Source organism: Sminthopsis crassicaudata, chromosome 6 (assembly GCF_048593235.1).
Source record: "Sminthopsis crassicaudata isolate SCR6 chromosome 6, ASM4859323v1, whole genome shotgun sequence".
In the NCBI taxonomy this organism is placed as follows: domain Eukaryota; kingdom Metazoa; phylum Chordata; class Mammalia; order Dasyuromorphia; family Dasyuridae; genus Sminthopsis; species Sminthopsis crassicaudata.
The window spans coordinates 187125628-187144155 of record NC_133622.1 but is presented as its reverse complement, the minus strand read 5'-3'; the positions used below and the strand labels follow the sequence as shown (position 1 = coordinate 187144155).

At 33.5% G+C, this 18528-nt stretch overlaps 1 protein-coding gene across 3 annotated transcripts in view; it reads left to right on the top strand.

Moving 5' to 3' along the window:
• The window catches only part of GRK4 (G protein-coupled receptor kinase 4), a 119087-nt gene that overhangs the window by 79468 nt on the left and 21091 nt on the right, over nt 1-18528 (top strand). For all 3 annotated transcript variants that reach the window (XM_074275006.1, XM_074275008.1, XM_074275007.1), the window contains exons 9-11: nt 7144-7334; nt 14841-14878; nt 18098-18187. In XM_074275006.1, the coding sequence (XP_074131107.1) occupies nt 7144-7334; nt 14841-14878; nt 18098-18187 (319 nt within the window). The remainder of the gene's footprint in view (nt 1-7143; nt 7335-14840; nt 14879-18097; nt 18188-18528) is intronic.

Here is an 18528-nt window from a genome sequence, read left to right as displayed (position 1 = left end):
ACAAAGTCTAGAAATGTCTTCTTTCTACTGAATTCATCATGTTTGTCTGTATTAATAACAATGGTGATATTTCTCTTTCAATATTTAATAAAGCAAAAATTATAGAGCATATTTATAAATTTGCTTCCAGCTTGGGAAAGTTGATTGCTGGTTCTTTCCTGCAACTCTAGATAAGACTTTTCCTATCAATTACTAACATCTACTTTACATCTTGGGAGAATTCTTATAAAAGTCTGTTTGCCTCCATGGATAGAGTCCTGGACTTTGAGTCAGAAACACTCAAGTTTAAATTCTGTCTCAGAAACTGAACGTCTGTGTAACCCTGGTCAAGACTTCCAACTATTGATGGGAATAATTATAACTGCCTACTTCAGAGAATTGTTTTGAGGTTCAGGTGAGATAACATAGGAAAAATGCTTTGCAAACTTGAAAGTGTTTGTAAATTAAAGCCAATACGAACATTTTTACTTGTAATTCTTCCCCCTTTTATACTGTCCTGTAACAAAACCAATTCCTTTACATGGGAAACTACTATTTTTTTTTCCTCCTATTTTTCAAAATTATGGCAACTCAAAAATAAAATATCCATTGTCCTTCAGTCTTGCAAAGCTTCTCTTTAGTTTCTGCAGTGATGGCAGCAGGGTAACCCAAAAAGATGAACTGAGTCAGATGAATCAGTATTTCCTTCATCCCCTTGCCTTCTTTCTGAGAATTTTCTCCAGTTTATTCTAATAGAGCTTGTTTGTATGTAGTGATTCGCATGTTGTTTCCCTCATTAAACTGTGAGTTCCTAAAGGACTTTGTTCTGCTTTTTTTTTTTTGTATCCCCTGCTGGAGAGTGAGACTGCTCACTTTCCCCAGCTCTCCCTTACTAAGATCCAATTCACTTGTAAATCATGGCATCATTCCCTAAAGTGGCGGTCCTCTTTGAGAATGCAGGACATGCAGCAGCAGCTCTTAGCAAAAAGCATGTCAGAGGCACTTTGGAAAATATTTGTAGACTGACTATGGCACTCTTCAAAATGTGAGATTTATTGAGTCAGTGTACTACTGAAGAAAGTCTCAGCACATATAAAGCCAGAAAATAAAAGTAAATTGTAACTAAAGGAAAATTTAGCTTACTAGTTCTCCTAAGAATTGAAATTAGTTTTCCTATGTGCCCAAAGGCATCAAAAGACATCTTTTCATGAAACATGTAGCCATTCCATATTGCAGGATTTTAATAAACATTTACCAAAAAGTCACTATGGAAATATTGTAGATTATGCTCCAACTTAATATGATCCTTCACATTAAGTTGGCATGTACTTTAATTCTCAGTGGCTTGAATGTAATAATGGGACTAGGTTGGATAGCAAAAATAAATTGGAGAGTTTGATGCTAGGTTAACAAAGAGACCTAAGACAATATTGCTTTAGGTTACACAAAAATATCATCCCTAGATACTACTTTCTTTGAGGAGATGAAGGAAATACTGATTCATCTGACTCAGTACATCTTTTTGGGTCATCCTGCTGCCATCAGTGCAGAAATTGAAGAGAAGCTTGGCAAGATTGAAGGACAGTGAATATTTTTCTTTATTTTTGAGTTGCCATAATTTTGAAAAATAGGAGGAAAAAAAATGTGTAGCTGCTGAACATGGTGAATAGGAAGTAACTTAAGTAAAATGAAATGTAGACTTCATCTTGCTAGAAACAGACAGATTACAATATGGGGAATAATTTCAGAATCATCTTTCTTTTTGTAGTCATACCTGATCAGCTTGTTTAAAGCCAAGGTCAAATCATTATCAAATTATAAGAAAGAATAAAAAAGAAAACAAGCTAACGTACATTTAAAAACAATTCCAGCTTAAAATTTAAAAATATATATTGACTTCTATATATAGAACATTGCTATAAATAATCACCATTACTTTAGGAGGTTTAATTGTAATAAGCCACTGGCTATATCAAGGAGGCCAAAAGAGCCAAGGAACTACTTCAACTATAAAATATTGAATCTACTTGCCAAATGAAGAAATTCCATAATAACAGCATCAATAGGTTAAAATATAAATTTATTAAACTGTACTGTGGAAGATAGAGGAAAACCCTATTCATAAAATATAAACAGCATTGGGAAAATCAAGTTTTTAGGAATCTTGATTAAATTGCTTAAGCCAGATCATCCATAGAGACTTTAAGGACTCAATTTATAAGTATTGAATGCCCTCACTGTGCAAAGCATTGTAATAAATGTTGAAGATACATTAACAAAGCCAAGTAGTTTCTTTCCTAAAGAATATTATATTACTTAAGAGGGAACTAGGAAAAACAACAACAACAAATGGGAGGAAAATGTAAGATAGGTCTTATGAGAAATCTGTTTTCATCATCACAAGTCCTGGGGAAATAAAAATGATCCTCGAGAAAACAAGACGAGGCAGTGCAATGGACCAGAGCATGTCTACACAAGAGAGAGCCATCTTGGAAGTGAAATAGTTTTAAGGACAGTGAGGAATTAGTTCTCAAGATAAGTCATCAAGAATTTATTGGAAGGTTCCTAGAAAGATGTAACAACTTATATAATTTTGTTTGATTGTTGATTATTACATCATTCAATACACAGAATGGGTATTTGATGCCTTTTGACATAGAGGATGGCCTTTATGGATCCAGATAGAAGGATTCCCTGTTCTTGTTTGCTGATAATGTATTAATTATATTAGGCTTCAGAACATTATAGAATCTCCTACTTTTTGATCTCTGTTACTCAAATATTTTTGACCAAATGGTCCACATAGAAATCAAGTGAATAAAAATATGTTATCCAGAATATGATATTCATTTGGATGGACAGTAAATAGAACTCACCAATCAAAAATATATACATAGACAGTGAACTGTGCTTACAAATGAGTGAAGAAAAGAGAATGAATTGCATAAGGGAATAAGAATATTGTCTACTCTTAATGGCACCCAGTTTCTCCCAGAAACAAAAACTTACATTTTTAAACATCATTATTCTTCTGATGATATTGAATTAAATCATGTAGTATAATAGCCTCCTAAAAGTTGCACATCCCTAAAGGTTCATTAGGCAGCTACATGAATAGGATTCCAGATCTGGAATCAGGAAATCTCATTTTCCTGAGTTTAAATGTGACCTCAGATTAGTTGCTGAATTCTGGGCAAGTCACTTACTCCTATTTACTTCAGTTTTCTCATCTGTAAAGTGAGCTAGAAAAGAAAGGGAAAACCACTCCAGTGTCTTTGCCAATACAACTTCAAGTGGGGTCACAAAGAGATGAATGTGACTGAAAATAACTGAAAAATAATCACAAAAGGTCAATAGAAAGGTTTATGGTTCCCATGAAGAGGCAAAGAATGTCACATCAAAGGGTATCTAAAATATATGATCAAAAAGATATGTTCAGAGGTCTTAAAAGCCTTAATACATTTTTAAGCTTTAATTGCTTAAATAACTTTAATAGGACTAGGACTTTGTATCTCCAGAAATGGAAATAGATCTGTAATAAAGCAAGAGTAAACTGTAGACAGTAGATAATTCCTTTCCTTAATTTGTATTAATATAATATCAAAAGCACTCCGATGATGTCTCAAGGACATTAGTGGGTAATTTACAGGACATGGATATAACACAAGATGATAAGGCATAAATGTATGTCTACATCATTAAAAGGAATATTCCCATTGATGATAGCACAGATCAATGGATGCATCTTCATTTATATTTTCAGTTACCTTTTAGCATTTGTGATCTGCATTTTCTTTTCTTCAATCTATAGATAATATCCATACTTAAGAAATCGATACTAGACCCCTTTTTTTGTCCTATATTTTTCCATTTCTTTCCTTTATCTAAGTTTCTAAAGTAAAAAATGTAATAGGTCCTTTAACATTTGGTTGCTTACTCAGTAATGAAGCAAAAATCTATGCTTAATAAATCACCTCCTAAGTGACAAATTCAATAGTTATTTAATGACAAATACAGTAGCTATTACAAATAGCTATTTAAAATATTATTATTAGTTTAGATTTAACTTATTTTATTTTTTCTAAAGTACTTGATACTTTCAAGTAACATTGTTTATCACCCCTGGCCTGGGATTCTGTAATATAGCCCTATCTCTCAGTGTTCCAATGTGCAATGTATTTTTGGTGCTGACTCAAACTTCTTCACTTTCATACTAAGAATCTCTCAGAGCATAATCCTTAATCACTTAGACTTCTTTTTTTTACAAGTTTTTTTTTTCTTATCAGTAAGTTTAGTCTTAAATATCAGCATTCTTTCCTATGAGACATTTTAAATAAGATATCTTGCTAAACGTCTAGTTTGTTGATATATAAGTGGATTGTTATATGGATTGAATGGGATATAATAGATATGAAACCATTAAGTGATAAGTTGTAAATGATAAATTATCATACACTTATTAGGAATTATTATGTGCATTCTGTAATCCTCTTTTATAGTAAAGATTATCCATCTGGTATCCAATGCCAGGATTATATTAAATTTACTTTTAGACTTTGGAACAGATGACAGATCCTATTACTCTTTTCTTGCATCATCTGTTTGTATCCCTTCCTGGATTTGAACTGTACTTCTCTCTCCCACTCACCCTATTTTTCTCCCTCCTGCATTACCCCATAGAATCTCTTCCTGTACCCAAAAAACAAAAAAAGGCATTAAAAATCTCTTCTTGTACTGCCTCCAAATTTGGCTTTTCTTGTTACCCTCTTCCTTTGTGTTGTGATGAAATCCTGCACATTCAATTAGGAAGTTCTTACCAGTCATTGTCACTTATTAAATAAATGCCAGCTATGTGATGAATACACATCAAAGTGCCCAAATTATTTTCCTCCCTCATTTTATAAATTTGACATCTCATGTATAATCTCCCAATGCCACCTCCATGTGTTCATTTTGTTTCTCCCTAATTTTTCTTTGAGATGCCCTGTTGTTTTTTCCTCTTCAGTTTTTTCAAACCCACCACTCAGATCCTCCATGAAACCTCACCCTCTTCAGATACTGGAGTTTCTGCTGCAGATATTAAATTTATGCAGCTTTTCATTCTCTTGTCAGATCCCTCCAGATTTCTTCTTTTCTTTTGCCCCAGAAATAAATGTTCCTTTGACCTGTGTGTTGTGTGTTTTTAACTATTTATTCATATATTGTTTTTATTCTGAGACTTTTATTTCTCATCTGTTTTCATGTTTCCAAAACATAAAATATAGCCATTACTAGAACAGGATATAGATCTGTATAATTCTTTTACACATTATTTGTATGTATTTTATGAATGATAAAGAATATAAAGATTTATGGATCTAAATGAATGGTGTGTTTTTTTCTTCTTAAACCACTTCAGTGTAATACTTACTGAAAACTCAGAATTTTCCTCTTTTTAATTAAATAGTTTCCTTGACCATTTATCTTAATCTTTTTGACTCAGTCTTTTAGCTTTTCAGGCCCAATTGCATGAAGAAATGTTGAATAATGAATTTCAAGAACACCAAAAATATATTCTTCTTTAATATTATTCTTGCAAGTCTTTTGATAAGGAGGTTCCAATTTTCTGGTTATTAAATCATACCCTCTAATGAAATTATGAATAAAGGTAATTAATAAAAATTAACTTAGTAAACCAAAAATATTGAATTGAAAGGGAAATTTAAATTCTAGTAGTATGGAGCAGCTAGGTGACGCAGTGGATAGAGCACCAGCCTTGAATTCAGGAGGAATTGAGTTCAAATTTGGTCTCAGACACTTAACACTTCCTAGCTGTGTGACCCTGGGCAAGTCATTTAACCCCAGCCTCCGGGGTGGGGTGGGGGTGGAATTCTAGTAGTATTCACTAGAATTCTGTCTGAGAACTATGACAATTTGGAGAATAAAGCCTAGGAATATATAAATTTCAGTTGACTTTAAGTTAAGAGTTAAAATTAAATATCTTTGAGCCTTAAATCAAAGATAAGGAACTAACAGTAAATTTAATTGTGTACAATACTAAGAATAATCTTTTTTTATTCTTAAACTTCCCTTATTTTATTCACATTAGGATTCACTAAAAATAACACCCCCCAAAAAATCCTTCTTGTATTTTAAAAAAACTATTGATTTTGAATCTAAATTTTCTTTTGACTAGAATATTTCCCTTCTATCTAATGAAGGTAGGTTAAATGTGTGCATGTGTAGTTTATCATTTGTGAAAAAGTCTCATTAGTTTCATCACTTTTGCAATCCTAGTTGAAAAAAAAAATTGCTGCTCTTTCTTAGCTATGTTTATGTGCCCTTTTACAGTTTTTATTAATGATTATTTTGATTTAACTATTTAATAAATAAGGCATCTATATCTCAGATATCTTAGATATATACATGGATGTCTGGATATCTTAATTTTTAAATTGGTTTCAGGTAAATTATTTTATTCAATGCCTTTCTCTGCTCCAGAATGTAGAAAAGAGCTGATTTTTGAAAGCTGTGTAAGCAGTGAATAAGATTTTAGATATTTTCAAGCTAGAAGATCTTCAAATACAAGTTAGGCCACAGTTTGCCTCTTTTTCATTGAACTGTATCAGCTGAGTTCAGAGAGACATTTAACCAGGAGGGTGGCAATCAAATAGCAAGTACTTTTGGCTGTAGCAATTTAAGAAAGTGTCCACTGAGGCTTAGAGCATTGGTTGCAATCTGCATTAGGAGGCATTCCCACATGGGTGAAATAGGTCCTCAGATTAGGAAAAATAATTATATTGAAATATTCCATACAGATTTATGTCAAAGGAAATGTCCTATTCCATTGTATTTCTTTTTTAAAGTTTAATTCAGATATTATAAGCAATTCAAGCAATAAGTATGCATTAATTTTCACTAATTTCATAGAGGTGAAGGATATGTGATTTTGTTTTAGTAGTCATAGAGATCTACTTTTATTTGCACATGAAGTTGGACCTTTTAAATTCAAAATCTTGCATGATTCTTAGATGTGCCTTAGACACATAAAATTAAGTGACTATTCATCACAATTGTTTATGGGTTTTTTTGCCTGATAAAATCAGTCTTTGCATTTTACTCTTTTTGTTTTCAAACAGAATTAGAATGTTAACTGTCAGTATTTTTCCTTTGCTTTATTTTTAGGTTAGCTTATCCTATACATATGAAACAAAAGATGCCCTGTGTTTAGTACTAACCATCATGAATGGAGGGGATTTGAAGTTTCACATATATAACATGGGAAACCCTGGCTTGGATGAGGAGAGGGCCATATTCTATGCTGCAGAGTTGTGCTGTGGTTTGGAAGATTTACAAAGGGAAAGAATTGTTTACAGGTAAGAGTTAATGGCAGTAATGCCCTCCTCAAAGCTTCCTTCTTATTCATTATGGGAACTTTAGCACAGAGGAGACCAACTGTTGAGGAGGTCTATCCTATACTTTCAGAAAATTAATATGAAAATATGTTTAACATGATTGTACATGTGCAATCCATATTAGATTGCTTGATGTCTTGGGGAGGTAAGGGAGAGGGAGGAAAAAAAATTGAAATTCAAAATCGGAGGAAAGTGAATGTTGAAAATTATTTTAACATTAATTGCAAAAAAATACTATTAAGTTGAAAAAAAGAAAAGATATGTCATGTTAGTAGAAATAAACACATTCCTTTTTAGTTTTCATTGAAGTTCATTTTTATAATATTCTTATTATCTCTACTTAATATATTATCAAAAGTAGCTTAAAATACAATTTCTTTTATGTTAGAAATTGACATTTAAATTTAAATAATCTTTATGACATTCAAATAAGCATGAAAAGACAACATCTTTTTAATTTTATAGATAATTCAATTAATTCTGTTATAGAAATTATCCCAACAGAAAAAATGCCCAAAGAAAATCTAAAAAAAAAACAAAAAACAAGTTTGTGATATTTTTAACTGAATGTAATTTTTAAATATTAAAATTAACTTTAGTAATATTAAATTCAGTTATTTAAATTAATTAAAATGTTTATTAAGTTTAATTGCTAGTAAAATAATAAAATTATTAAAGGAATATACTATTCTGACTCATCCTTCAGCCTTTTAAAAGTATTTTTAAAAATAAAAACCCTTAGTAACTAATAGCAAAACTCTTTAGTGAAGCAAGTTTTCTTAAGACTTACATATACTATTTTTTTAGGTTTTTTGCTGAGGCAATTAGGATTAAGTGACTTGCCCAGGGTCACATAGCTAGGAAGTGTTAAGTGTCTGAGATCAGATTTGAACTCGAATCCTCCTGACTTCAGGGGTGGTACTCTATCCACTATGCCACCTAGCTGCTCCAGATTTACATATACTGTTAATAATTTACTGGATATACAAAACATTCTGACTGACACCTTTTACAATTTTTCAGTTTTATTTTCCCAAATTCAAATTTGCCAGTTTTCTATAATTTCAACCTCCTTTTGTGTCAAATGCTTTCCTAAATAAGTTGTCAAGGAAGAAAATTGATTTTATTTTCCTTCTACCCCTTTTGGGGGGGGGGTGATAATTAGACTAAAAAAAAAATCTTTGTACACTCAGGAAATGCCACTCCTTGTCCTTTGAGAGCTTGCCTGCTTAAGGAGGAATAGCATTAGTTTTTGAAGGAGAGGACCTGTGTTCATATCCCAGCTCTGTCCCTCATTATCCTTCTGAGCTTTGGTTTCCTCACCTGAAAAACAAAATGGTATCTGAGGTTCCTCTCAGCAGATAGAGATCTATGTTTTAGATTACTTCACAGGTGCTTTTTTCAATGGAGTTGGAGGGAAAGACAGGTCCTTTCCTCAGGGAGCTCGCAATCTAATGAGGAAAACAACATGCAGTCAATTGTGTATAAATAATCTATATACAAGATAAATGAGAAGTAGTCAACAGAGCAAGTTAGGAAAACCTTCCTATAGAAGGCTGGAACTTGAAGGAAGGAAGTCTGGAGACAAAAATGAGGAAAGGGAATATTCTAAACAGGGGAAAAGGCCAGTGATAATACCCAAAGCCAAGAGATGGTCGAGGAACAGAAAGAAACCCAGCATTGCTAGCCTAAAGAAAACTTGGTTGTGAAGGACCTCAGCATTGAAGCTATGTAAGATATATGAAAACTGGATAAGAGCGCTAGATTTTGAAGGGCTTTGACTGTCAGAGCATTTTGTTTTTGCTCTTGGAGGTGACAGGGAGTTAGAGGAATTTATTGGGTAGGTGCTTGACATGGTGGAACCTTCCCTCTAGGAAAATCTTTGTTGGGGGAGTAGGAGAAACCTGTATTAGGTAGACAAACTAGCAGAATATTGAAATAGTTCAGGCCTGCACTCAAGTGGTGGCTATATCAGAGGAGAGAAGGAAACAAATTGGAGATGTTGCAAAGGCGAAGTTTCTAGGTGAAATTGTAAGGAGGTAAGGATGATATTTAGGTTTCAGTCCTGAGGGGCTTACATGCTAATGGGAGGTAAAAGGAAAGTAGAGAAGGTACCCTCTCTTTGCATGGTAGAAAAGCCGAAGCCCCAACTCTAGAGAAGTTAGCTGTGGTTGGCCCCAAGCCACTTCCTCAGTTAGAGATTCTGGACTGGAACTTGCTACTTGGCGGAAGGAGCAGAAACATTTCTGAGCTGATAAGGCAATTAGAATTGTGATAGAAAAGTAGTTAGGAGTAGAGCCAGATGTGAAATAAAATGGAAATAATGTTACAGTGCTGTGTAACTCTTAAAGCACTATATAAATACAAAGAGTTATTACAGAAATTACAACTATTTTTAGCTTTAAAAGTTCAGCATAGAAATTCACTAGGTGTATGTATGTATACAAATTAAAATGTACATTTCAAAATATGTAAAATTTATTCCTATTCCCAATTGCTAAATCTAAAGCAATAGGTTTTATAGAATGTATAAAGATAAACTTGACCCTTGCTATAACAGAGTGTGTAAGCAGGTAAAAAGGATGAGAACAATTAACCATCTCTTGTTTTCATTTTGCAGAAATGTAATTTTGTAACTATTAGCCTATGATGGGAAAAGACAAGTCATTTCCTAAATTATACTTCCAGTCACTTAAATCAGCGCCTTTAATTGAATTAGGGAACTAGGGATTTCATAGCAGTGTCTTCTGTGGAGATTGTGTCTTATCAATATTTGGACTTCACTGTACTGGGTAATTCCAAGAACAGCAATTTCAATTTTAAATAGCCTTAAGGGTTTTGTAGTTACATCAGGGACACAAAATAGCATACAAATCTATACCTTAGAAGAAAGTTATAAACATGAAAAGTCATATTTGATATCTCAGAATTCAAAACCTTGAACATGCTTCCAGTAGCACTCTGAATTTTCAGATTTTAATGACCAAACATAAAACCTTATGTTTAGTTTCTGCCCTCCAATAAAGAGTTAAATTTAAATTTAAATAAAAAAATTCACAAAACATTCATGAATGAGGATTCCACTTTGTGTATCCAAATGTATATGGATGTGTAAGCCAAACTAAGACATCAAAGAATATAACTCTGCCAACCTACAGACTGCCCATTGGACCCATGATTGAATCATTTGTCCTAAATTATCAGTACTAGAAGTAGGCGTGGAGGTGGTTGTTTTATTTTTAAACAGTTTGTTTTAGCTGTTAATTTCAAACATTTAGTAGAAATAAAGCCATTGAATTACTTTGATTTAATCCCTGCTACAACTGCTCTTTACTATATTACCCAACTTCTTGTTATAGATCGCAATCCATAGCAAAAATTTCCAAAGTATATCTATGGCATGGTGAGAATTGGAAAACTTAGGTCCAAACCCCTCCTCTGCCTGTCCAACCTTTATGACTTAGGCAAGTCCTTGAACTCCTCCAGAGTTCAATCTCTTGTCCCCCTCAAAACAAAACAAAAAAAAAAAAAAAAAAAAAAAAAAAGAATATTGAACTGACTTCTGAAAGCCCTTTTGGTTTAAAATCTATAATCTTCTGATTATCAGTATCTAATACCGTTAGATTAGGTTACCTCTATAATCCCTGTGATCCTAATCAGTTAATATCTGTTAAATCAAGCAGTTTTTCCTCTGCTTTACTTTTTAAAAATTGTTTTTGTCTAGGATTTTAACAGGTTCATGACTGTGAAGAGCCCATTTTATTTGTGTGATCTTCCACAAATATTTGAAAACTTGATGGCAGGGAGAAACTCAAGTAAATCTCATATAACTTTATTAACTATGAAAGACATTTGAATATCTGTTAATGGACTTGACCACTTTTGAAATATATCAAACTATGTCTTATAATATTCATTTTGTTGCCATTTGTTGTTGTTTGTCCTTCATTCTCAAAAAGGGCCATAACATCAGAAAAGTGATAACATGATGTGCAAGTGAATTGGATTTAAGTAAGAGAAAACTATGCAAGTCACCAGACTCATTTTCTGGATCCAGTGAAAAGATAAAGATGATTGAAGATGGCCCCAAATGTAGTGAGAGACCTTTGCTTTTTAAGTTAAGCTTAGATCTTTTCTAGGTCTCAGTTTGACTATGACAATGCCCATTCTGTAATTTAGGGTTAGGGTTAGGGTTAATTAGGCAAAGAATGGCCTCTTTTAACTAACCTTTCTCCTCTCTCCAAGAAAAAATCATTTTGGGAATGGAAGTTTCTCAGTTTCTGGCCAAAACAGAAACATGTTATTTATGTTCACTTATGAGCCCTGATGGCTCTGAACTACTAGGGCTTGGGCTGGAACCTATTGTTAGCCAATCAATGAGGACCTGAATAATTTGTGTTTAAAACATAGTCCTTAAGAAACAAATTTATCCTGTAAACTCCAAGATACCTTATGAGGTTTCAGCAATCAAAATTTATATTCCTTTGGGCAGAGCACTAGCAGGTAAGGGTAGGTACCCCATATAAACAGAGGGAGAGGAAGGAAAGAGTGAGCTGGTGTGACCCAACTGGAACGGTCCAATTGGATCCCCACTAGGACAGCTACTACCACTACTCATATATTGTTTGTCCTTTCTCAAAAAAAGACTATGATATCAGGAAGGTGATACCATGACTTGTTAAGTGAGTTGTGTTGAAGTTGAACTTAAGGGCTGTGCAAAGTCATCAGCTTCACTCTCCTCTGGAGCCTTTTAAGTACAATAGTAAGATACAGATAGGAAGAAAAAAAGACTTTTGAAGGCTCATGAAAGGATTGGGAAGAACAACTTTTTATCTGAAAGAATGGTAGTTTGTGGTGGGTTTTTTTTTTTAATCTAAAATAAAAGGTTGAGTAATGAATAAGAATCTGTAACTATTATTAAATTCAAATCTGTTTGCTTCTTATTCTTCTTTAGCTCAACCTCCCCCCCCCAAAAAAAAAAAAAAAAAAAAAAAAAAAAAAGAATGGCATAAAGAGCCAGAAAGGGAAGTTGCTTGTTGCATGTTCAAGTAAGGCAATTGTAATGTATAAGCTACTGTGATCATTAATTCACCAGGAGCCAAGTATACCCAGGCTCAGATTTTTTCTCTGGTGCTGAGAAAATTGCGTCTGCCTACATGTGTTTATACAAATATTTGTCAGTGTCAACAACCAAAAACTAAACAGTGAGATCCAAGAACCTCATGTGGATTTTAGATGATTCTTGCTAGGGTTTGATTTCATAAAAATTAACAGATGTAAACTTGTGGCATAACTGTTACCATCTGTCATCCTGTTTATAGGAAAGTTCCTCGTTATGATAAGTCAGTAAAACTGCTGTAAAAATTGGTCATAATGGTATAATAAATCTAAATGATAAATTCTCAGTGTCTTTCAGGAAGAACCTAATACTTGTGTGTGATGAAATATAGTTTGTCATGAACAAAGTCTGATAGATTTTGTTTCAGATGATTGAAGAAAGATATTTTATATTAATTTTGCATCTAACCCATAAGTTAATATTCATTGGGTTTGTTATATTTAGTGAGAGTTGGATTGTAGAATGAAAAACAGATGACATCATCTTCACTGTGGAAAGAGCAGTGGGCTGTTGAGCAACAGAGACATCTGCAATGTAGTGGAAATAGCTAGGTTTGGAGTTGGCAGAACCGAGTTTGAATCTCATTTTTTGGCCCTTCACTAACCATGTGGTCTTAGAAAAGGTTTTACTTCTCTGAACTTCACATCTCTCAGTACCTTTCAGGCATCTTGAAGTGTATGTCCAGTAGACATCTTAAATTCAACTTGACCAAAACTCATTATCTTTCCCCTAAACCTTCCCTATCTCCTAACCTTCCTGTTGCAGTCAAGAGCAGCATTATTCACTCAATCCCTCAGGCTCATACCTAGATGTCATCCTGGATTCCTCACTATTTCTCACCATCTCCATATCCAGTCTATTGTCAAGGACTATTTCTTGTAATAATTAAAAGAGGGGATTATTTCTTATTCTGTATATAACTTGATATGTATGTGTGTGTGTATGTACATAGAGTTTGTCTTCCCCATTAGATTGCAATTTTCTTAAAACAGAAACTCTCTTTTTGCTTCTTTTTGTATGCTCTGCACTTAAAGGACTTTTCTGGCTTGAATAAGATTTGTAATAAATGTTTACTGACTGTCACCAATTTGTCATCTACATAACTAACAAGATGATTTTTCTAAAGCACAGATCTGATCATGTCACTCTGCTGCTCAATAAACTCCAGCTTGATGCTTTTATCTTTAGGATCAGATACAAACTCCTCTGTTTGGCAGTGAAAAGTCCTTGCAGTCTGGAGTCAGGTTACCTTTGTATACTGATAACATCTTAACTCTAGCCTTCACTCATATCTTCGTTCTGCCCAGCTGGCCTTTTTGGTCCTCATAACACTCTGGAGCCTTTACACAAGCTAACTCACATGTCTTAACTCTCATTTTACCTTCTCTGAAAATTTTTTGTTTTCTTCAAAGCTCCATTTAAATTCTTTCTCCTATTATCTTGTATTTATATCTTTTGTATATAGTTTTATATACAAGTCTCTATAATAACAACAACAGCAACAACAATAATAATACTTAGCATTTTAAGGGCTTTACCAGTATCATTTCATTGGAATCTCACAACAACCCTGTGAGATTGATGGTAATGTCATTACCTTATCTTAGGAATGAAGAAATGAGGATCAGAGAGGACATATGATCTACACAATCAGAAAGCTAGATCTTGACAGATGTGATTTTAATCCAGTTTTTATCTTATGCCAAGTAAACTTTTTTAGAGAAGAGATTTTCATTTTTATTTTTCAAACCCCAGCACCTAACACAGTATCTGGATTATACTAAACTTATGTTTTAACTATGTACAGTGTTCTCCTGGTTCTGTTCACTTTATTCAGAATCAATTCATGTAAGTCTTTCCAGGCTTTTCTGATAACAGACTGCTCATTATTTCCTATAGAATAATAATATTCCATTATATTCATACATCATAACTTATTCAACCATTCTCCAGCTAATGGGCTTCCACTCTATTTCCAATTCCTTATGCTACTCAATATGACACACCACATTTGAAGTCAAACATTTAACATCTCAAATCAGATGAAATCATTTTGGGTAACGTATTTGTTTCCTTAGACTAAAAAAAAAAAAAAAAAAATCACTTTTTTTACCTTTTAAGGTGTCATCTAGCTGACACTGTATGTTGATTGTGTATGTTGATCTTTGCTTTTTTAGTCAGTTTGGATTGTGAAAATTACAATATGAAGAAGTTGTAAGTTGGTCAGCTTCTTTTCTTTTTACTTGTAATTTTTTTTTTTTGTCTTATAGCCTTTGGAGTAAATATGATTATCATTGTTTTGCAACTAGAGGTTATAATTTTGCTTTTGTTATTTCTTTGATTTATAGAGATTTGAAGCCTGAAAACATTCTCCTGGATGATCGTGGTAAGAGATGACATGCCTTCAACTTATATGTTGATATAAATCAACATTTTTAAAATTTTATTATAGCTTTTTATTTACAAGATATATGCATAAGTAATTTTTCAGCATTGACAATTGCAAAACCTTTTGTTCCAGCTTTTCTTTTCCTTCCCCCCACCCCTTCCCCCAGATGGCAGGTTGACCAATACATATTAAATATGTTAAAGTATAAATTAAATACAATATATGTATACATGTCCAGTTATTTTGCTGTACAAACAGAATTGGGCTTTGAAATAGTGTACAATTAGTCTGTGAAGGAAATCAAAAATGCAGGCAGACAAAAATAGGGGGATTGGGAATTCTATGTAGTGGTTCATAGTCATCTCCCAGAGTTCTTTCGCTGGGTATAGCTGGTTCAGTTCATTACTGCTCTATTGGAACTGGTTTGGTTCATCTCATTGTTGAAGAGGGCCACGTCCATCAGAATTGATCATCATATAGTATTGTTGTTGAAGTGTATAATGATCTTCTGTCCTGCTCATTTCACTCAGCATCAGTTCATGTAAGTCTCTCCAAGCCTCTCTGAAATCATCCTGCTGGTCATTTCTTACAGAACAATAATATTCCATAATATTCATATACCACAATTTATTCAGCCATTCTCCAATTGATGGGCATCCACTAAGTTTCTAGTTTCTAGCCACTACAAAGAGGGCTGCCACAAACATTCATACACATATAGGTCCCTTTCCCTTCTTTAAAATCTCTTTGGGATATAAGCCCAGTAGTATAAATCAATATTTATTAACCAGATCTTATTCACATCTTTTTAGACATGTCTTGGGGAGGTAGAAAGTAAGCGAGAGAGGGCAAAAAATTTAACATAAATAAATGTTAAGAACTATCTTTACATGTAATTGGAAAAATAAAATACTATTAAGGGGGGAAAAAAGTAATACCTTGTAGTGACCAATAACTACTCTAGCTTAATGGTGATGAAGCATACTCTAGAAAGAGAATAAAAACAGAGGTGTAGAATGAGCTGGACATTTTCAGACACCACTACTGACTGAATTTGTTTTATTTAACTGTGCTTGTGGCAAGGAAAAACTTTATTTTTTAGATGTTCCCTTATAGGGTGTGTGGGAATTAGTTATATAGATGAAAAAAAATAAATGCAGAAGAGATTAGAAAAGGCTCACAAGTAAGGCAGTGTTAGTATTACCATCTTAAATTATTATATACTTTTTGAAAAGAAACAATCTATGTTAGACATTCATGTGTTCATATACAAGCTTTTGTTCTTTGCATATGAAAATGTGTATAATAAAAAAAAGTTGGGAGAAAGATAAACACTAGATGTAACTTCTAATTAGAAAATAAGGTCTGTCGAAATCCTTTTAGTAATTCAAAAACTAATCATACACATCCTCCCCATCCCATTAAGAAAAGGACAAAAAAGAGAAGAAAAGGGAAATAATTAAAGAGTATAACTGGAGAAGGGAAGAAATTTTAACTGTTGCTATACAATCACATAATTGTGAAGCCTCTCAATGTCTTGTCTCCTTCCCTGTCCCCCCCACTCCCTAAAATAGACAAATATCTGTGCAGAGATGGGATTGCTAAGGCTCTTCTCCCCCTCCCGCCAAGTTCTATTGCTCTACATGTTGGCCTGGGTTCTTGACATGGTTTATCAACTAGCACAGATAACTATTAGGGAGTATACTCTCAGTGGAATGTAGACCTTCCTATATATTGGGTAGAGAAGCCCAGTCTGAGTGGAGAGTCTTTCATAGTTACCTATGCAACCAGAGTATAGTGGAGACCTGAGGGAATGTCGTTCCTGAAACATGACACACAGAACTGAACAAAAGCACTGAGTCAGAAGTCAGAAGATCTATCTTAAAATTCTCATTCTGATGCTTACTGATTTTGTGATCTTGGACAAGACACCCAAGGCCCCTAGCCCTTAGCTTTCTCATCTATGAAATGGGGAAGCTGTGCTAGATAGATAGCCTATCTCTAAGATCCCTTCCAGCCCTAAACTGATATGATCCTATGATGTAGTGCTTATAGTTCAGATACCTGACTAGGACAAAGTACAACGGATAGTCATCTTCTAATTCTTGGGAGTTAGATCTTTCTTGATGCATTGTAAATTTTTCTAAGCTTTTTTGGTTGCCATGGTAAACTTTTGTTTCATTGAGTTTGCTATCCACAAAATCCCCAGGTCTTTCTAAAACCATTTTTTGTCTGGTCTTGTCTCCCATATTTTGTATTTGTAGCCCAAGTGGGAGACTTTTAGGACTGCAATGGCATATTAATTAGATTCAGTCCAGTGTTATAGCCTCTCAAAATCTTTTGGTTCCTGCCTCATGTTTTCTTAGCTGCCTTTGCAAGCTGAGTATTATTTGCACACTTGATAAGCATTCCATCTCTTCCTTTGGGATCCTTCAGATCCCACGTCTGCTGAAGTACACAGGAAACCTTGGACAGTTCACTTCATTTTCTTTGTTAAAAATTTAACCTCCTTATTTTGCTTTCTATGGGAAATTTGTGATTTCCTTTCATTTTGGCTACAGTATATAGAAAGGTAGAATCCATGTTTTTTTTTTTTGATAAATTAAACTATCAATTAGGAAAACTACAGAAGAATTTAAAATTTGACAGAAAATTTCAAAATGCTAACTAGCAACTGACAATAAGAAATATATATCTTATTCCAACTTCCTACATTAGCCACTGGTATAGAAATTAATAAAATACCATTCCAAGTTTTATTTTTACTCTTCCATCAAAAAATAATTCTGTTGTAATTACTTTCATGTTTCTATATTATATGTAAGCAACTTGTACTTATATACAAAAGGAATTAATTTATCAACCCTATTGCCAGCAAGCTGAAATCTTTTTTTTTTTTTTTTTTTACTCCCTTGTAACCTATTCATTTTCTGGTAGTGAATAAATAAACATTGTATTTAGGTTTCTTGAAGTGTTTGTATATCTAGGTCATGATGGATGAATGACCAGGCATAATTTCATTTTTTTGTTGATAATGAAAATAAATTAGTGATATTTTTGGTAAATGTCAAGATAGGTAATGTGAATTTTAAACATAAATGTTTCAGAATGAGTTGTTTTCAACATTTTCAAGACAAAACTTTGATTCATGTTTATTATTTTCTTTGCTGATGTTTTCAATTCATTTGCTTTTACTTTTTTTTTAAACATAAATAGGACATATCCGAATCTCAGATCTTGGGCTAGCTATGCAGATTCCAGAAGGAGAAACAATCCGAGGAAGAGTTGGAACAGTTGGCTACATGGGTATGTGAGATGTATATAATTCTTTAAATTGCCTTCACATCCATTCTGTGTAAACAAAGATTTTTTTTTTTTTTGTATCCCTAAAGATCAATATAGTGCCTAACACATAGTAAATGCTAGTTGATTGACTGATTAGCAGAATAGGGGAAGGGACATTAAACAGCATGTACAAGGCTTTTCTAACATTGATGTCATCTTCATCATCATTTCTCCTCAGTCTGTGGTAGGGATAGTATCAGGGCCTAAGTCTAAGAGTCCTGGGAATAGCATTGCCACATAGATCACCAGCCTTGCTTCCTGCCCTCATAGCCATCCTTGAGGGGAACAATCCCTGTGAAGAA